General features: G+C 41.7%; 2 protein-coding genes across 2 annotated transcripts in view; one reads left to right on the plus strand and one right to left on the minus strand.

Annotated features, from left to right (window-relative positions):
• Positions 1-9,941, plus strand: part of rims4 (regulating synaptic membrane exocytosis 4) — a 17,640-nt gene extending 7,699 nt beyond the window's left edge. The window contains exons 2-6 of the mRNA XM_048255564.1: positions 2,520-2,658; positions 6,455-6,567; positions 6,765-6,866; positions 7,071-7,210; positions 8,821-9,941. Of these exons, the coding sequence (XP_048111521.1) occupies positions 2,520-2,658; positions 6,455-6,567; positions 6,765-6,866; positions 7,071-7,210; positions 8,821-9,039 (713 nt within the window). The 3' untranslated portion in view covers positions 9,040-9,941. The remainder of the gene's footprint in view (positions 1-2,519; positions 2,659-6,454; positions 6,568-6,764; positions 6,867-7,070; positions 7,211-8,820) is intronic.
• A 3,577-nt stretch (positions 9,942-13,518) lies between these two features.
• abraa (actin binding Rho activating protein a) lies at positions 13,519-16,497 on the minus strand. Its single transcript, XM_048253923.1, has 2 exons — positions 15,771-16,497; positions 13,519-14,669 (listed from the first exon to the last, which is right to left on the minus strand). Exons 1-2 carry the CDS (start codon positions 16,386-16,388, stop codon positions 14,232-14,234), a joined length of 1,056 nt encoding a protein of 351 aa, XP_048109880.1. The 5' UTR covers positions 16,389-16,497; the 3' UTR covers positions 13,519-14,231.
• Positions 16,498-21,274: the final 4,777 nt, after the last annotated feature.

The raw sequence follows: 21,274 nt of genomic DNA on the forward strand, positions 1-21,274 counted from the left end.
ATTACTCAAACAGTTAATAGGTAATTAATGTGACTGCAATGAAGAGCTGTATGATAACTGGTTGATGGTCTGGACTAAACAGAAAATTGATGACTCGGTTTGGGATCAATAACACCCTTGGCAATAGCCATGCCACATTTGAGTCAATTAGTAAATATACAGTTGCTCATAATTCATTGTTGATTTGTCAGTAATAATTGTGAAACAATCATAAAGTGCTATGGTCCTGGATATCTCTTATTTTTTGACAGACAAAATTGGAATGTCATGGTAATATTAGCTTTAATGAGTTTATCGCTGTACAATTGCTGTAGTACTAGATCCTCTTCTAACATGTCCTTTTAACCAGAAAGTGACAAACGTGAAACTGTGTTCCCTTTTATTTAAGAAACTAATGTGTCTTTGCGCCTAAAATGCTATGAATGAGTACAATGCATTTTGTGTAGGGACATATTTGTCAACTGAGAGATAGGATTTATCACAGAATGCATTCATATGCCAAATAGATTGTATAAAAGCCTGAAACAGTGCCCCTGTCCATCGCATCAAAGCCTGAGCATGTCAAGAGTTTCACATTTGACAGTTGAGGAATTATATAATTTATCTTACAAACAAACCAATACAGTGACAATGTCACTTTGTGCAAAATAATTAGACAAAGGAAATACATAGAATATGAATTACAGTGCTGTAACATTAGGAGCACTAAAAGTTGACTGATCAATGATTGCAGATATATTCATGACATACATCTAATCATGAATATCAAATGTGTCATATATTTGTGAAAAAGGAGATGCTGGATGTAACGTCACAGGATATTGACAATGTACCTTATCTCTTGTCTCTTTTCTGTTTTAAATTCATGACTGTCATTTTGATTAATGAATTCAGCCAGCATTAATAAATGTGCTGCGTACATTTTTATCCATTCTCCGGGGAGCACTCTAATGAGGCCTACTTCTGACTGGTCTACATACCACCGGAGAAGTTATCAATCTGGTTCAAGAGCTAGATGTGTATGATGCCTTTCTAGTGCATGCTATTACGCAACATCCATGGATATAAACATGCAGGCGCTACACTGCTGTCTGTAAGTGCTGGCATGAATCACAATCGCTACATAGTCTGCCTTACGTGATGCCTGATGACCAGGTGAATGCTATTCACAAGGATGTCCAGTGAACCTGAAATACTGACTGATTTGAAAGTTTTAACCTGAAATTATCATAAGAAAACGTAGGAACACAATGGGTGCTTTCGCAGCTTTGCTGCTTGGCCCCCAATAAGAGTGGCCCCTTTTAATGACAGTGCTTTTATCCTCTGAGTTCACAGAGTTCATGCTAACATTAATTGTGTTCCTTGCATTAAATCTGTGATCATCACCATGAAAATATAAAATGTATTTGTTTAATGCACAAAAATGACTCCTTTGCCATCACACCTGTTGAAAGGAAAGGATTCTTCCCTGGCATCTGTTAATAATCCTGGTTGAAAAGAAAATAATTATCGGCCTTAATCATGCACACAGCTCAGGGAAATATTTCAGAGAAAGGCATGCTCCGAATTAGGCTGGGGTTTGTCTCCCATGGCAACGACATGTCTTTTTGAGGGTCTTTCATGATACAGGATGTTCTTTCCCCCATGTGCCTCCAAACCACGTTGACATGGTAGCCAGCGGTATGTGCTGCTCCACCTGACGCCAAATACCGCGGTTCATTGTACAGCAAGCAATCTAGGTCATGAGCTTCATACCAGGGATCTAAGATGTAAAATGGGAGCCTTCTCTCCCCCTGTTTTTCAGCAATGCACCTTCATGCAAATACAGAGTGCCACTCTGGACAATTCTGAACGGTGGCATATTCAGGCAACAAGCCTGAATATGCCACCGTTCAGTAAGGTTTAAAACAGAATGCTACCTGTTACACAGTGGTCTTTGTCGAGTTGATGGGATACATTTTAAGAAGAGGGAACATCAAAAGCTGTACACTTGATTCACAAGGCAGAGCTAGATCAAATAGATGTCATGTTAAGCTGTTCCTTTCTCTGCACAATAGCTGTTCACCAAACTCCCATCACTTGTAGATAAATTACCCACATCTGCTGTTTTAATTAGCCCCAATTGTTGATTGATATAATGATGTAAAAGCAGCCTAGTTTTTACAACTAACAACAATGTGCAGCCATTGTGTGGCAATGATTCTGTTCTGCCCAATGACAAATTGCTGTGGTTGTTGTATAATCATTTCTCTCGTTACAGTTGAAAAGTGATAGAATAGATGCATTCACTTTAATGTAATTTACATATTTAGCTGCATTATGAATGAGCATTGATGATATTTAGTGGAAAATTGTTTTTCAGTGTAGCAGCTGGGTCTAACTGCGTATAATTGTATCCGTTGGCTCACCTCTCGTCCATTTTGAGACATGAATCTTCCAATGCCTAAGATGTGTATGAAACAATGCATGCTGTTTTCAGCTTTATTAACCTGGTTGGTACCTCTGTGTGGCTCTTGCAGATGCGGAGGGTCGCAGGCTAAAGGGGATCCAACGCAGCACGGAGACGGGGCTGGCCGTGGAGATGCCAAGCCGGACTGTGCGCCAGGCCAGCCACGAGTCCATCGAGGACAGCATGAACAGCTACGGATCAGAGGGAAAGTGAGTCCACTGTCCATCTCATACTCTTCTCCTGTGCTTCTCCTGTGCTATGGGTAGACTACACAAGTAGGCTACTAGGATCTGATCTGTCTCTGTCTGGAGATACAGATCTGTAGATAGTGTATAGAAGGTCATCTAAACAAAGTCTGCTGTTGCTAATGATGACTGTTTTAGTACTTAGAATTACAAAGATTCTTTGGACTATTCGGACTGTGATTTTCAGGTCTTTCTGCTGTAGCCCTCAGGACCTATTCTATTCAACAGTATATTTACCTCAGGCCTTTAAGCATCAAGCATCAACCAAACGTCAGATCAAGCCTTGCCATTTTAAGGTCTTGACATGTAAACTCACTGTGATATTGTAAAGCACAGTTATGCATAAGGTTGCTCTTTTTGCCTGTCAAAATAAATCATTGTATTGCACACACTACACACCTCACACTAACCATGTTTGATTTGTCTTAAGATAACACCAATTATGCTCATGTTTGTTTATTTATTTTTTTTAAATAAATATAAAAGACACTTAATCATTGAGAAAATTAGGACCTGGTTGCTTATGGGGGAAAACACCTTTGCCTTTTATGTTGTCAGAGTCATAACAGTGCAGTCAGTGCAAATTCAACAAAGGTTACGCAAGCATGCTCAAATATCGGCAAAGAGATTAAAAACAGACATGCAGAAATGTGGAACTTGTACAAATCTGGGTAGACATCACAAACGGACTTTCAAGCCATAGCGCTGTTTTTTTTTTCATGCAAGCTGAGGGACATCTTCTTTTGGTGTCTGTTAGCTTGGACACTTGCATCTTTTGAGTTGGACAAGACTTAAATCTCTAAACGCACAGATAGGGGCTGCAGGAGACAGATGGCTGATTCTGTGGAAAGCACAGTCTACAGCTCACAAAGTTTTAGAAACTTGACTCTCTTACTAAGATTGCTGGGCCATAACACTTTTCAGGAAATAGAAACACAAAATCCAAATAATAGAAAAATAAATTAATCTTATTAAATTGTATAACATTTATTTCAGGCTTAGATCCTTTTTAAAAAGTTATTTTCAGGAACCTGCACCCTTTTCATATACCCGATATGCCCTCTCCACCCGTGCCATCTAAGGAAATGGAGTATTCCCGTGTGACCTGCGGCCACTGGAAGCCCTGATCCAGTACGGCTCTCTGCAAACAGATTCAGATGTGCAGGCCTCACGCAAAACCTGCACGCAGATTTGTTACATAATACCTACAGCCTTGGCCATTCTGGCAGTGAAGTGACATCAGCAGGGAGAAATCAACCTCATTGAAGCTGGATTACTGGGAATTGCATGGGGAGTTGGGGAGGGGTGGGGACTGTGAGGACTGCTGGGGGCAGATTACACTTTTGGCTCAGGCTGAATATTTTACCATATTATATTGAATCTCTGGAATCTCTTTAGTGCATAACAACAAAATACGTCCGCCCATAAACATTCTTTTTGGAGTGGCGGCCAAACAAAATGGCTTCCATTTCTCCTACTCTCCAGTAGAAAACTCCATAATTGCTCTTACATTTGCAGCATTTGGCCAGTGTGTGTGTGTGTGTGCACATGTGTTTACATGTTTACATGTTTGCATGATTACGTTTTGTGTATGTCTGAGTTTGTATTACGACACTATGCTTTAAAACCAGTGTGTAAAACCAGTGGGAAAGGGGGTCATGGAGAGATTAATACAATACTATGAATAATCTCTTTTTGTAACATTTCCTATGAACTCTATAGGTTACACTCATCTTTTATGCTATTTTATCAAACATAGGTTGTGTAAGGTTGTTTATCTTAGCCAAACATATGTGACAGCTGGAGAAATTTCAAAGCATCTCCAAATAGACACTTTCAGTATGTATTCTTGCTTCCCTTTGGAATGTGATATGAAAAGCATTGCCTCTTCCCTATATACAAGAAAAGAAAAAAAAAACACATGGCTTCTGGATTTGGCTCCGGATTTCCTTTAGAAATTCAGCCCTCAGTATTGAGGCATGCTGATTACATGCAAATGTTTGTTTTAATCAGACACCCGGTGGCTTTATTCAGGCTTTACAAAACGAAGCCACTGATCACCACCTTCATTTCCGCTTACACCAATGTTATTCAGGACACGCGTTTGCTGTGTGTAACGAAATGATCACTATGTCTTCCCCTGCCACTTACCGTCCCTACAGTGCCGGACAGACGGTGCGTGTCATGGCGACAGGGTGTGAAATGACACAGGTCAGGCCTGGTTTCCTTTGTCACCCCCCTCATTAGTGCGGAATGAGACTTTAATGGGTGTTGCTCTTGGTGTGGCGTCTCCTAAGGAGGCTCGCGGCTCGGCTGGAGAGCGATGGTGCTAAGATAGATGAGTGGGGAAGAGGAGTTCTCCTGAGACCCTCTGCCTGTCCAAATGTGTGGCAGCTGGTGTGGACCATCCCAGCAGCGCCGTAAAAATAGACCGGCGAGGAGAGGAGAGCAAAGAGAGAGAGAGAGAGAGAGAATGAGAGAGAGGAAGAAAGAAAGAAAGAAAGAGAGAGTGAGAGAGAGAAAGAGAGAGAGCGTGAGAGAGGAAAAGAGGATGAGAGAGCAATGCAGATGAAGAATTGAGGTCAGAAACACAGAGAGGAAATTAATTACGCACCTCCAACACTCCAGTGAGCCTCCCCGCACACATGCAGGAGACAGAGAGAGAGACAATGGCGAGCAATATCCTCTAGCAGAGAAGAGCAAGACACACACACACAGGCACACACACACTCACAAACACACACACATACACAAGAGGGTGGGAGCTTGGGTAATTTCACCAATGCTGATTTTTTAAACAATCAATTGGATTCAACTGTATTGCATTGTATTTCAGATCGAACCAAAAAACACTACACTGAGAGATGAATCAGTCTTCACATAAGACTTTATTTGTCTGTGACTGCTGTCATCTTTGTGTCTGCCAAGGGTAGGACGCCAAAACAGATCAATCAATTACAACAAATTCCACATTCTATCTTATATCTTTAAATAAAAGATGTGTTTTTGTTGCACACATTCGTTGTTATGTTCTCCAGGCTGCACATATTCCTCCTCTTCTACACCCACCCACCCCCCTACCCAAACAAAGCTGTGAGACGGATGAAACAATGTCCTCGGAGAGAGGCTCTGCACCTTCCCCTCTCTCTGAATCAGCCTCTCCTCCATGCGTGTGTCTCATCCATCGCCATGGAGAGAGTGGCGTATTGAAAGGCACCTGTGTCACAGTGCCAGCTCAGTCCACCAGACGGCCACTCTGTGCATCGCACCGCGCCGTGCCACACTGCACTGCGTCGCCTCCCTATCCCCCCTACGCGGCCAGAAATCACATGTCACAGTAATTCCCTTAATTCATTCTCCAGGCTGCCTTATCTGCTCTCCAGCCCTGGCCCCTGGCCAGCGGGCCTCTTTACATGCCCCAGTCGGGCCCGTATCACTCGCACAGAGGGGGCCACAAAAACACACGCTCCCGTCTCATTGTTAGACATCATTAAGCTCGAAAGCGGCTCGCGTTGCATGAGAGTGCCCTGCAGCCGGAGCACCAATGCAATTCCACCCCGTGTGTGCAGGTCTGTCCATAATGTTGTCACAAAGAGAGAGGCTGAGAACCTGCTTTGGATCGCTCGCATGAGCCACTGTCCCCAAACACTGTCACAAAGCCCATTTGGAAGCATATTAGCCAGGGCTGACAATGTAGAACCCTGCGGGCGTAAACGTGGGAATCTAATGCCCTGTATTTGTTTCTCTCTGTTTCATCCAGTCTTAATTACTCTGGCGTGTGCCTGGCCTCTGATTCCCAGTTCAGTGACTTCCTGGACGGCATGGGTCCTGCCCAGTTTGTGGGCCGACAGACTCTGGCAACAACCTCGATGGGTGAGGAATACTGGGATAGAATTAGAAAAATGAATCTGTAATATCTGGAATGACATATTTGGCCTTTTTAATATAAATTACATATGTAAGTCACTTTGGATAAAAGCCTCAGCCAAATGAATAAATGTAAATAGAAATGTAAATATTTGATATGATATATAAGGAAACCAGAGTAATTTTTGGAGTGTGTATTTCAGGGGATGTGGAGATAGGCCTGGCGGAGAGGAACGGGCAGCTCGAGGTGGAGATCATTCAGGCAAGAGGCTTGACCATGAAGCCAGGATCTAAAGGGCCCCCAGGTAACCATGACCTGCAGACATTCAAGAAGAATATAGTTTTATAGGAGATTCAAGTGGACACACACTGTATAGAGAAGAAACATCTATGAAATGTTAACAGTGGATACTTTACAACTTTACATTTTATGTCCAGGAGTAAATCTCACACACTGTTCAACAGGAATTTCATGTCTTGATTATAATTGTTTTTCCTTCTCTTGGCAGCGGCCTACATAAAAGTGTACCTACTTGAAAACGGTGTCTGTGTAGCCAAAAAGAAGACCAAGTCAGTGAGGAAGTCCCTTGACCCGCTCTACAACCAGGTCCTGGTCTTCTCAGAGAGCCCCCAGGGGAAGGTTGTACAGGTAAAAAATATCCGCCACTCACCTCACAGCATACACCTGCCACCTACACTAGAGAATATTCACCACTCACCTGCAGCATATACCTGCTACACAGACACACACTAGAGAATATTCACCACTCACCTGCAGCATATACCTGCTACACACACTAGAGAATATCAGGGCTGGAGGACACATTTTAAAAATTATATTTCCTGCTAAATCTAGTGTTCAGCATCTGCTGTAGATATATGCAAATGCATGAGAGCAATATGGCTTTGCATCTGTAATATGCAGCAAATGCGTCCATTATGAATGATGTTAGGGCACCATTTCTTAGTTAAAGTTAAATGTCAGTTACATGCATCAGCCAGCAGGTACTGTCACCCCCAGATTCCACTACCCACAATATTACAGGCAGATGCATTTAAGAATTTAAGTCACACAAATGTATTCAGCCTACAGTGCAATAAAGTCAACTGTAGCATTTGAAAAAGCCAGTTAGCTGTTTCTGACATTTGGACATACAGAATTCAGTTTTCAAAGAAGAGCTGAAATCAGTCTGGCTTTTCTATTTAAAATCGCCTGGAGAAAAATGTACAATGGCATTGTCACTATTCATTTGGAAGATTAAATAAACTACTGAAAAAGCACTTCAATTTACTTGATTTAGACTTTACTGAAATGGACCACCCTGAGCTTGCCTAGCATCGGATCTGATGGCAATAATGCCACAGCCACAGTTGCTGGCTATGTATCTGTGTCAACACTTATTGAGTGGGTATAAATAGACAATCTGAGGACATCAGTAATGGATAACTACAGTCCAGTCAAAATATTCAGGTTAAAGGTAAAGCAAAGTGGACAACAAAACATTCACATCCAAACCAACAGCTGAAGAACAGTTCCAGGGATAATTCCATGTCCTGTCAATGAATAATTCTACTTTCCACGTCCCTCTTTAGTTTTCTGCCCAGATAAATGTCTTCTTTTAGGAGGTTTGGCAAGAGAACAGAGAAATGGGTTGAATGCTTTATTTTTTGTGTGTCAGAGAAAATATGGGAAATGCTAAACACTCATCTAAAGTATTTTTGAAAGGAAACCTTACAGACTTAAACAAAACACAGCCCCTCTTTTAATGTTCAGGGAAAGGGTGTATACCTGTGTCTGTGTATGTCTGGACAGGATGACTTATACTGACAGTGGGTCAGTTCTAAACATACAAAAGACACAGAACCCTTATAAGGCAGACTGTGGTGTCTAATAAATATCAGTTAGAGTTTATTTATATGCTGTTCTGTACAGTTTGTTGGACAATTGTTTCTTATAATAAACATATGTTCACTAGCTAAGGCTAAGCAGATGAATAATTCATTTAATGAAGCAACATTACTTGGCTGTTGTGAATGGAATGAAATATCATAAATGCCTTAAAAGAAAATTATAAAGATCAAAGATATTGTTAAAACAATGCAGTGTGATCATGGTATATATTTTTCATGATGATCATCATATTGTGAACAAAAATCTATCATAGAAGGAATGTCTTACATCATACAGTTCTCACACACTTTAGGTGTAAGACTCGACATATAAAAAAATATATGGCTAATTTTGTGACTATCTTTTAGGTTATCGTCTGGGGCAACTATGGCCGAATGGACCGCAAATGTTTCATGGGCGTGGCTCGCATTCTGTTGGAGGAGCTGGATTTGACGACGATGGTGATTGGCTGGTACAAGCTGTTCCCCACCTCCTCCATGGTGGACCCGATGATGGCGCCACTGATCCGCCACTCGTCGCAGCTCTCGCTGGAGAGTACAGTCGGACCTTGCTGTGACCGCTCCTAAGAGTGATGATGGCGTCCCGCTCTGGTTCTTTCGCTACAACGCTTCCCCCACACCCCCACCACACCCCCACCCCTCTTTTGTGGGCCTGTGGGGTGTCTTACCTTCAGAGTAAGCAGCACTGCAGTGCAGAACTCTGGGTGAACCTGGGTGTGAACCTACAGTCCAAAAAAAAATCACCTTGCATTGTCTGGAGAAGGAAAAAAGATTTGAAATAAAAAAATCACTGCAAAGGTGACTTGGGCAAGTCATGTGACCCTAGGACAGCTGTAGGACTTGAGCACAATAATGTTCTTCATCTTGGCTTGTTGTGTTCTTTCTTTATTTCTGTCTTTCTTTCTGTCTTTTATTGCTGTTTAAGAGGCAAAGCCTCAGAGTTGAACCGTCATCTGTTTTTGCTCATGTTAAGTGCTCAGAAAAGAAGGAAGATGTCGGGAAGGAGTGCTGAACATGAGACCCGTCGTTTCTGATGGGACATCCTGTTCGTATGGGACCAGTACGTGCAATATGAAGGTTCAATTGGGCTCCAAGAATTATTGAACATCCAACCAACACAGATGAATACCCAGTTTTTGTTTTTATAAAAAGCAGGCTCACTTCTCGTTTCCTGCACAAAAGTAGGCAATGTGAGATGATCTGGACAAATTCAAAGTCATGACCGTCTCTTTGGTTGACATGTGGATACACGCTTGGAGCATAGATTGTTTTTTCTTGCTCTAATCCATCTCTTTATTGTGCCAAATATCCAGCAAGTGTCTTTGCTTTGTATCACGTGCCACTTCTGAAGGTTTCCTAAGGATCTGAAACTTCAGACATCTTTATAGAATGTGTTAACCTTCATCACTGATGTTTAGACTGGCGTAATAAATAGAATATGATTTGTCTGAGGAAACTCTCAAAATAAGGTATACAAAGAATATATATATATATATATATATATATATATATATATATATATATATATATATATAAATGTATACCTTGAATATGATGTAGAATAATGATTAATTGTCAAATGAGTTGTTTATATTTGGCACTTTATCATTATAACATTTAACCAGGTTATTTAGTGAGCAAAAGTGCTGCTATCAGTTGTAATATTATTTCTCTTACATGGGAAATGCAGAACTTTTAGTAGCATCGCAAGCTAGCATTAGGTTGTAGCATCAGCATGGTAAATATTTTAGCTTGAAGCTAATTAAAAATCGCATGACAGGAATCGGATGGAAATGTGGTAGATTTTGTGGTTTTTCTCAAAGGTTGTGGAGAAAATATGTAGCAGAAAAAGTATCACAGTTGTTCACTGCAATACTGATGTAGTGTTTGTCAAAAAGGAGTCATGTCTATGTGTTAAGAAACAATGAGTCAAAAAGGAGTCATGTCTGTGTGTTAAGAAGCAATGAGTCAAAAAGGAGTCATGTCTGTATGTAATAACAATGAGTCAAAGAGCAGTAGCCTGTTTGCCATGTCAGTTTGCATATTTGTGGAAACAAGGAGCCATCTAATGCAGATGAACATCTGCACCCTTAAGGCTTGATAAAACATTTTGAGTATCATTTTGTTAGTCCATTGAACATTTGTTAGTACAGAAATCATGAAACTGTGAGGTGTCTTGCTTAAGATTAACATTCAGTATTTTTTTTGTACCAAGAACAAAGGGATCTTGGTGAAGTTACACCCCAGTGCATTCACATTTTCTCTTGAGTAAAACATCTATTATGTAAAGAAAGAAAAAAGCAATATCACGCAGTGGTGTTCTATTCACATCCATTAAGGTGTGTCATATCCTGCTTCTTCAAAGAGGAAATGTCAAACCTATGATTATAATGCTGTGAAGTCGTGTTTGTCTTTGGGATAGCAGTGTGCTTAAAAGTGCTTACCATTAACCTGGTCCAAAACAAACATCAGGAAACTTAATCCTCTTTGAAATTATGTCACCTATGGTCTTTGTCTGTATAAGGATGTATGCTTCGTTTTTCTTCTCCATCGGCAGTGTTGGGTTTGTCCTTTCTAGGACAGTATTTCCTCTTTATGTGAAGTGTGAAAGGTCCAGGGCTGGTCTATTGAGGGGTCTGAATGCCATAAGATTAATGAAATGCTAAAATAGCAACTAGCATTCTATGTCATTAGCAAGTAACACTTGTGTTTGTTTTGTTTTTGTGCCCAATAATGTTAATATTTCTCACTTGAATAGACACAATGCGTTTTTAGATGCACTGTATTGTATCTTGAGAAAGATTGAATTTTTCTTGATTTCAAACACATCTGAAGCAAACGGAAAAATGTGTTGATTGTTCATAACATTTTGAAAATAATTCAAATGTCACAAAATGTTGAAATAGTAATAGAGCTAGGATTATAAAGGCATTTGTTTAATACAACGAGTGACGATAGTGAATCTTTGGCTTTGAATCTTTGATATAGCAAGGTCAATTTATAAAGGCATTAAAATGTTAATGCAGGCAATTAAGAACAGAATCACATGAATGTTAATGAATTAAGAGCATCTAAGTGAAGGCACCAAACTAGCTCTGTATTGTATTGTTATTCTTTGTTTAAACTTCTGAATGACAAATGTTTGTAAAGCACTTGCTAGATCTAATTTGTATTGGATCAGGAGTAGCCAACACTGGCTTATTCTGCACTGTTTATACACTTCTGCAGCTCTGAATGAACCAAGACAGTTCAATTGTCATAATAGTGAACTAATTCACAACCACTAACTTTTTTGAAGACAAAAAACAAAACAAATGCTCAATTTATGCCAGTGGGATACAGCATCGATGAATGCGTAGGCCCAGTAACCACATTATTGTGTTCACGCCATGAGTTTTAAGTATGTAGGAATAAAACACATGGATTTAAAATATCTGATTTTATCTCTCAGATGTTGCAGTGATGTTTTTCTACAGTCAGTGTTATGTTTCTCTTAAAGGAAATCTGCAGATAATTTATTTAAAGACACAAAAAATCATAGTCTGGTGACTTTATCACAAAAAGACATTACACAATTAGAAGCCTTAATATTTCACATACTACCCAATGTTAACGACCTGCTAAGAGCTGTTTTCTCGAGGTCACCGAGTACTGTCGGTACAGAAAAACCCCCGAAAACAATCGGTTCTACCTAGCTCAAGTTGCTGCAGCTACAGTGCTACACTATGGGGGCATGGACATAGGGGATCAAGAACTGATTGTTTTGGGGGGGGTTTTGTCATACCATTCAGGATTGTAATACAGTGGAGGAGCAGATCAAAAAAGCCTTTCGTGGTTTATAATGTCAAAATGTTGAGTACATGCTTTCAGTTCTTGTTCTTCTCATGACGTTGCTGTACACTGTCATATTTAATGTGTTGTCCTAAGAGTACATCTTTACAGGTGGAAGACACTGTTTTCTGTTTGTTGTCACTAGCCACTGAACATATCATTAACCTCAAGCCGAGGTATGCGATATTCAAATCAAAAACATGTTTTTGAATTGGAAGCTGTGATTTATTTTTTAGAAGATGCACTACTATACAATTTTTTGGATCATTATTATATTGTAGATGTACAGTATATTTGAAACAGGAATATATATTACAAAAGCAATGTCATTGTTCAGTATTGCACAATCCATGTATTGTTCCTTTGGTTCTAAGGTGTCAATAAAGAGTTTACTCTACCTGCTAATGATACCGTGTGTTTAAGGTGCTCCATCACATGCTTGTATAAGGGAAATCAGGCATCTTTACCAAACATTACTGCTGACATTACATTTCAGAATAGGGTTACACATCTTATCTAGAGGTAAAAACAGACACATAAAGATGTGTTTAGATCCCTGAACAAATCAAGTCACCACCATGCAAGGTGTTGTGTTATGTGACTAATCAGCTACACTCTAGGAGCCCGGTCTAGTGGCTAACTGTAGAAGCTGGCAGTGTGTGTGTGTGTGTGTGTGTGTGTGTGTGTGTGTGTGTGTGTGTGTGTGCGTGCATGCGTGTGTATGTGTGTATGTGTGTGTGCGTGTGTGTGTGCGCGTGCGTGCGAGCATGAGTATGTGTGTGTGTATGTGTGTGTGTGCATGTGTGTGTGTGTGTGTGTGCAGGTGAAGGTAGTGGCTGTTGGATGTCCTTTGTGCGGTGAATGTCACACATGCAGACACCCTCTCTCTCTCTGTGTGCCTGGCATCCCTCCAGGCTCCCCTGTGTCTGCTCGTGTGCACCCACGAGCCTCTGATTTGATCAACCTGAATTAAGGTCACACACACACACACACACACACACATACATGCACAATTGCACATGCGCACATATGCACACACACACACCCTCACACGCACAAGTGAACACAAGGAAACAATCGTATCACTCATGGATCAGGCTTGGCTAAGGCTGGTGCCATTGCTAGGATGACTGGCTCTTCACAAAGGAAATATATTTAAAGATTTAACCTCCGAGCCAGAACTATTCAAGGCCACAGAGAGGAGAGGACCAACAGTCTTTGGCAAGGAGACTTTATTTCCAGTCACAAACCAAAGCTTTGAGTGTAGCATTGAGCTGTTAGAGGAAATGACATCCACCATTTGTTAAAGAAGAATAAACACAAAACACTGACATATAAATACAATCTTTCTAATAAATATAAAATGTTCTTCTGTAAGAAGGTTTGCATGCTTTCATTTTGAAAGAAATCTTCACATTACTGTAAGAGGTGACTGTAATCCAAAGATGTTATCCGTAAGAGGTTACTATAAACAAAGGTGTTATCAGTTGTCTTGAAGAGTGATGACTATGAAAACAGAATGTGGGGCCATGTAACACATAACCTACCAGTTAGACACAAACGGCAAACCAAAACTGACCAAATGATTTTCAATAAAAGTACGCTCTATTTCACATACTATGACAAAAAAAAATCTACGTTCCTATTGTAATGACTACACAATGAAAGTTATGAGTTGTGCATTTAGCCTATTTCTTCAATACAGTACAGTATTGCTAACAGTAGAAAAAGCAGGTGATCAGCATGGAAGATTACTGTGGCTAGCATAGCGTGGTGGCTATGTAGCTACCCTGTTATATGGCCGTGCCAAGCTGGCCAGCTGCCCGGCAGGCTGTGTAAATGGGCAGCGGACCAGTCAGAGCTCTTTGGAGTTAGTCAGTGGGTCAGTTCAGGCGTCCAGTTCAGTTCAGTTCAGTCCAGGGCCACGCTCAGTCCCTGAGGGTGATGATGACGTGGTCGTCCTGGCCCTTCCAAAGCATCTCCCCCTCGAAGTCCAACATGTTGTGCTTGCGGCAGCGCAGCAGGATGCCCACTACCTTGTCCGAAATCTTGACATAGCGGTCGAACAGCCGGCCGAAGGTGACGTAGGTGCGGCCGTTCTTGTCCGTCATGCCCAAGTCGCGGATGATGAAGCACATCTCGTCCATCTCTTTGTGGATGTGCTTGTGGGCACGGTCGCCACGCTCAGCTGTCTTGGAGCCCTCCTTGGGCCGGCCGTAGCCCGCGTCGCCCTTCTGCAGACGAGTGGACATGGCGTGCTCGTAGTCGAACTCCTCACTGAAGGGGTTCAGCTTCTGGTTCTCAACGTGGCTCTGAGACCACTTCTGCCACCTGTTCTTGATGTCCGACATAGTAGTCACCTTAATCTGTAGATGAAGGATAAAGTTGAGGATATTACATCTGGTAGACGTGTAGATTAGATTATACAGTAAACAATCTTGGACAGTCCAGTTTTATCATCATTAAAGCCTCAATGACCTTTACCAGACTTTACCTCTTTCTGTGAATATGAATATAATACAATTAGCTTGTGAAATTTTATTGATGATGACTAATTAGTTTCATGCTAGAGGAATGTTGCCATTTGTATTGTTTTTTTCTGTCAATCTGTCTGTTAACAGGATTATACAAACACATGATTGTGATGTTCATGAACGGGTGTAGCATTGGCCGGGGAAGAGCCCATCACATGTTTGAGCAGATCCAGATCAAATGCTTTTCTGCAACATTGCAAGATAAAGAAGTCTGCACCCCACTGTCTAGCTTTTTTTTTTATTGGTTTCTAGACTACCACAGTCCTTTATAGATACAGTGTCCTCTAGTCCTCACAAATACTGGCTAATGCTGCAGCCATTTGAAAATAATATACAGTCATGCCAAGAGTCCACGTGTTGGCACATGTTCTGCGCTGTGATGTGCTTTGAGGGGAGCATCTTTCATGGCTTGTCATTCGAAGTGTGAGGAATGTGTCTAGTGAAATCTAAGATGGAAACCTCTCTGAATTAAAAGAGGCCTTGCGACACGCCACTGAATCCTGGCCAACACCAAGGCTATCTGAGATATCCCAATGATTTTGAGGTCAGATGGAAAGATACTGTATGTGACTATATATATGACCTCATAACTTCCACTGCACAGACGTCAACATATTTTGTTGTCATTCAAAGGACAAGTAAAGTTTTCCAGACACAGGCTGATTACTGTAAAAACATCCCTTTAAAATGATCTACATGTGTAGTACGGAGTATCTGTTATGTCTGGTCTGTTTACAGTATAAAGTCCCAGTATTATGTATGGTTATATTTATACCACACAATGCTAACCTATATAAAATAAACAAGGTGATAGTGAACAGAAAAGCACATTCAACTGCTTCCCTACTAAATTTTTATTTCGTTGACTGCAAGAGATGCATTAAACTTATTAGGCTTAGAGTAGGGGGTCAAGCACACATGCTGACACCATACCTTAGGTCTGGCGACGGGTTTCTTCTGTTCAGCCTCGTTCTGGTCGCTATGGTCACTGAGGGCCGTGTCCTCCCCGAGGCCGCTGTCCTCTGTCTCAAGGCTGCTGCTGCGTGAGCTCAGCTTCCGCTCCCCCCTGCCCGCCTGGCCGCTGGGGGTTTTCGTCGTCGCCGCCTTGAACCCGCAGTAGCGTCTTCTGGTGGGCGACTCGTTTCCCAGGAAGGTCTTCACGTCCGTGGATGGCGCCATCTGGTTGGTGTTGATCTTCTCCTTCATGGTGCTCACCCAGTCGCTGCCGCACTCGCTGGGCCGTGGCTGCGCCACGCTCTTCTTGGTCAACATGGCCGCCCGGATGATGCCCTCTCCCAGGTCCTCACTGGCGTCCACCGTCACCACTCGGGTGTTGACAAGCTGCTTGACCTCGCTCATTGCTTGCTCCTTGTTCTCCACGTCCTCGATGATGGAGTCGGGCATCCAGCCCGCGGGGATGGTGTCCTGCTTGCTAGTGTGGTCGCTAGCCCAGCCCTGCCAGCTCTTAGCCAGGCTATTGACCATCGCCGCGCACTTAATCTTCCGCACGACCCGGGTAACCTGCTGATTCCCCTCTGTTGCTGTACTCATGGCTGCCTGGAGTGCTGTGTGATGCTGGGATAGGAAAATAAATATCAAGGGGGCTCCTGGGAAGCTAGGTAATCCTCTGGAGCCTGTTGGAGAGGGTGCTGGGGTTTAAATACGGGTGGAGGAAGAGATGTTGGGGTCCGGAGGTGTGACATTTTTGGTGTGCACATGGTGATCGGGCTGACCTCCCGCATGCCATAGGAATTTCCCCACGGAGCCGACCCAGGCAACAGGTGGCCGTGTGGAGCGAAGCGGCAATGACAATCCTACTGACCTGTCTGGCCTGACGTACTAGCCCACATACACACAGGACCTCATTCCAGAGGAAACGGATATCTCTTATTTTAGCGTCCTCTAACCATGGCTGCCGCTCACATAGTGAAAAGATTAGCTCACTCCCACATACTTAGACAGCTTTTGTCACCAGAAGGACTTGCGTTTGAGCATTAGCTTGTTATTTCGGATGTCTGTTTTTGGGTGGCTCGCCAACACTCTATGACTTGATCTATTTTTGAGAAGGGCTGCATGTGCTGGCCTCTACTGATTGATACACAGGCCTGCTCGGCAAAACATGAGCTGGGCTATTTTGGGAAGATCGTTGTCCTTGGACCAGTCACAACGAACCAGTGGGGTCCATCTGGCATATTTACATTTTAAACTGGGTGTTTGAGTCACACTGCTCAAATGACCACCTGACTTCATGGGTTTATGCAAAAAAAAATAAAAACGGAAGCTCTTACATAAGAGTATCAATGAATATATGCACAAACAAATGGACAAACACACAGATAAAACTCTGAATGACTGAGTGATATGATGGAAGCAGGTTGCTTTGTTGCAATGGCAGAAAAGGTTAAGACCATGGCAGCACAGATTTTTAGATATCTATCTTATAAACACACATTTACTACATATGATTTCCCTTTGCGTTCCTGCTACTAGTATGCCTGGGTAGATTTTGATGCCTGTGATCCTGTCACAAGGCAAAAGCCAACACATTCACAGAAAAAAAAAAAAACCTTTCACATTCACAGAAAAAAAAAAAAAAACTTCTGACTTAAGCAAACAGAATTTTAAGTTGACTAGACTTGTGACAATGTGTTGAGGTAATGAAACAAATTGTATTTTCAAACAGTGTTACTTGTCAAAGACAACCAGAGAGAAAGTCTTTCCTTTAGATGGGCCATGTCTTAATTCATACGTTGGTTTCGTCTCCCACTCAAGTCCCTTGAGGATGCACATTGGAGAGGAAATGAATTAATTGTGGTGTACAACAAGCCAAAGCCGCTCGGCCTATTTTGGTTAAGCCGTGACAGAATGCGGCTGAGTGACTCACGTATGGAGGAGTGTGGCTAACGTCGCTCTCTGCATCAGACGTAACAGGATCTGTTTCCTCGCCCCTTTCTCACAATACAGCGCTCAATACTTTTTTCAGACTTGTTCCGCATGTTGTGTCATTGAGTTGCACTGGTTAAATTACATTGTGAGAAAAAACATGTAGGCCTGGCTTTACATACCATAGAAAGATAAGATGATGTAAAGGTCCCAGAAAGAACGTAAAAGTCAACGCGACTGCTAGAACTTTGAAGTGCATCAGCCCTTTGAGCTGAAAGGGCTGCAATGCAAAAGTCATTGCATAAACATGACATAAATACAGGAGTGACTGAAAGATCCAGGGTAGCCCCGCAACCAAAAATGGTTAGACTTATGTGCTTACACACCTGCACATCTGTTTTTCGGCCCAAGTTGTTATGATCTCGACATCGCCTGTCTCAAAACATTGGCTTGACAGTCACATTACACCATTAATAAAGCTTTTGACTCTATCAGCTTTATACATTTCTATGTGAAATGTAAAATGTCAGAAACAAATAACATGCCTTTAGTCTCTCTCATTCAGCATATTCTTTACAAAAGTGTAAACTCAAATACATCCTGCAGAAAAAGCAGAGACAACTATTGCACTTATATTTGTGAGAGTTTATGAAATATATGGTAATGGTTTCAGAAAAACAAAAGGCCCTGCAAGGGCACAAAAGTCACAAATTCTCCACAACTTGAAAGAGATTTGTTGCTTTGCGTGCCCAACAACATCCCTTAGCTATAATTCTAAAATCACTGTAACCTGCAACCTCCTTGGGCTTATTCCACACCTCTAACAGACACCTGATTTCATTGACTGACACTAGTGTTTACAATGATCCCATGCCCTCCTCCGTCTGCTGAGGACACATCTTCCGCCATATTTAGCTAGTCACACTTCTTCATTTACAAAAAGGACATTGTGACTCACCAACAAGAGGTGTAACAGAGTTTCATTTTCAAAAGTGTTGAACAAAGGCAGTGCTCAGTGTTAATGAAAGTGCCTCCATAATTTGGCAACGCTTTTGTATATTTATACCAAACTTGGCACCTTTCACAACAGCCTCCGCATGCCTGAGTATGCTTGTGCTATTTGACAAGTATGAGGTATCCATCTGTCAAACCAACCTGCTCCCTTAAAGGCACAATCTGTGATTTGTGAGAGAAATGACACCCCTTAGAGTCTGTCCACACCAACATATTTGTATTGTGCTTACAGAGTTTGGACTGAGTACAAACACCAGCATTTTCTGAATGCACATACAGTATACTGCAACAGAGAGATGGAGAACTCCAAGGGCCCTATCTTGGCGATCTAAAACGTATGGTCACTGGCGAATAGCTTAAATAAATTTAGAGGTCCAGTCCACATTGGGGGTGGTTTTGTTATTAAATGTTGGGTGCCTGGCGCAAAAAGGGTTGTCTTATGTTTGTTAATCAGTCATGGGTGTTTTGGGAGTAACATCCTTTTAACCAATGAAAATGGCATCTGTCATTCTCTTTAACAACAAGCAGTGCAACTTCAATCAACACATCGATATTTTGATAGTCAGCTACGCATTTGAAGGAATCTGCTTGTATGTGAGACCGTATGGAAAAGGCATTCCACTAAACCATGCTTTACTAAAACCTAGCAGTATAGCCCACACACATCTGCACTTGTCTATTATTTGAACTCATAAAGTGAAACTAACTTTACGTTGGTGTCATATTCAAGGACAACACAGTTATACACAGGTAATTTCTTTCACTATTGACTGACAATGGGTTACCATCGAAAACACTTACCCCAATAATGTTCAAATTACTGAATAAAAATCCTAAGAACATTTATCCTGCAGAGGAGTTGCTGCTTACATCTTGTGACAGTGAGTCTTCAGCTGTGCTTCATATGCGCCTTTCGCTATAGACCAGGTTTTTCTTGGTCAGTGGCATAATGCTTTTTTGATGGTGTAAGATCACGCGCCAGACCACACCTTGAGCTGTATTTTGCACCCTGGCGCATGGCGTAAAACTTGTTTTCCACCCAATGCAAAGTTTAATTCGGTATTTTGCACGTTTATTTTTTAAACAATGCGCCCAGGGGTGTGGCAATTAACAACTTAGGGAATGGCCTGGCACATTGTCTAAAAATCGCTATTACACCTGGTCAGAAGTATATGGCAAGTTGTTTATATGTTATTTTAAGAGCGCATTGTCAACAGTCATATTGCGGGTGCACAACGCACCATCCTTCTATCATCCATGAAAGCACACCAGCGCACGTCCATGCAAAACATTACAAATTGCGCGATTACAATGGGAAACACATAGTTTCCTCTATGTTTATTTCAGCATAGCGGCCCCCCACGGTTTAATTAATACCGCCACGGTATCAGAATCAGGGCAGACGCACATTTACTTTTTAAATAATCCTGGATGTATCCTCCCCTGCTGGCTGCCGCTCACATTGCAATTTAACAATAGCCTAAGTAGCCTAAACTAGTCAGAGGTTATTATGGCCCGTCCAGTTTCAGTTCACATATTATATATTGTATTGATGTAGCCTATTTAAAGCATTAACTTTCTTCTCAGTGTTTCCTCTTCATTTAGCGGTGCCACTGCTTCAGAATTAGGGGAGACGCAAAATATTGTCCGGAAGCATAGTAGGCTAAACGCCCTCCGCTGGCTGCTGAAAATGGCAGTTTATAAATAAACAGCAATGCTAATCCGAGGTACCTGTCTAGTTTTATTCCATATTATATATTGTTTTTATAGACGTTAGTGGCATGCGCTATCAAGAGCTTCCATGTGCTACGCATGTTTGTCAACATCGCAAAAACTAAAATTTTCGCACAACTTGGTGGAAAGGTGGCACAGGCCAAGGAAAACCCATTAATTTCTGAAGCTGATCGTATAAAGTATTTCCCATATCGTAGTCTATAGGCCTAAGCTCACTCGCAACAACAGCAAAAATGAAACTGAGAGGATGTCTCAGCTGTTACATTAGATGCGCACTCAATCGCGAATCGACGCAGTAAAAAAGCAACGACTGCTGGTAGTAACGAAGGTAAATTTCAAAACATTTTGTATGCACTCGCAGTGATGGCCTAGTAGGCCTATTGTGAATCGCGGACTATAAAGTAAAGGAGATTTACACCAAATAAAGGCAGTGTTGTGGGTTGTGTTTTTACAACGTTGGCACAAAACTTAATTTCTGTCATAAACGAAGTAAGCTAAGCGTTTCTCCATTGTCAACGTGAACTACCGGTATGTTCAAGCATTCAAGTGACAATGTGGTTTAATGCATGGGTTAACCTGACGTAAGTCAGACAGAAGATGGGCCTGTCTTAGTTCCTGAATCCTGTCCCTCTCAAGTCATGTTAGGCTAAATGGTGTGATTAGCAACTAGAAAAAAACATCCTGCGAGTGACACCCGACCGTTTTTTATACTAACCTTTTTTTTTCTTGGGGTAAAAAAAATCTAGCGGAAACACTGAAACATAATTAGAATAAAGATATTACGAAAAACTGTACATCTCATGATG

The sequence above is a fragment of the Alosa alosa genome, chromosome 10, assembly GCF_017589495.1.
Source record: "Alosa alosa isolate M-15738 ecotype Scorff River chromosome 10, AALO_Geno_1.1, whole genome shotgun sequence".
In the NCBI taxonomy this organism is placed as follows: Eukaryota; Metazoa; Chordata; class Actinopteri; order Clupeiformes; family Clupeidae; genus Alosa; species Alosa alosa.

Coding starts and splice junctions, on each gene's coding strand:
- abraa (XM_048253923.1), bottom strand. CDS start 16,388: ATGAGTACAGCAACAGAGGGGAATCAGCAGGTTACCCGGGTCGTGCGG. Junction 14,670..15,770: donor AACCCGTCGCCAGACCTAAG/GTATGGTGTCAG, acceptor CTTCATCTACAG/ATTAAGGTGACTACTATGTC.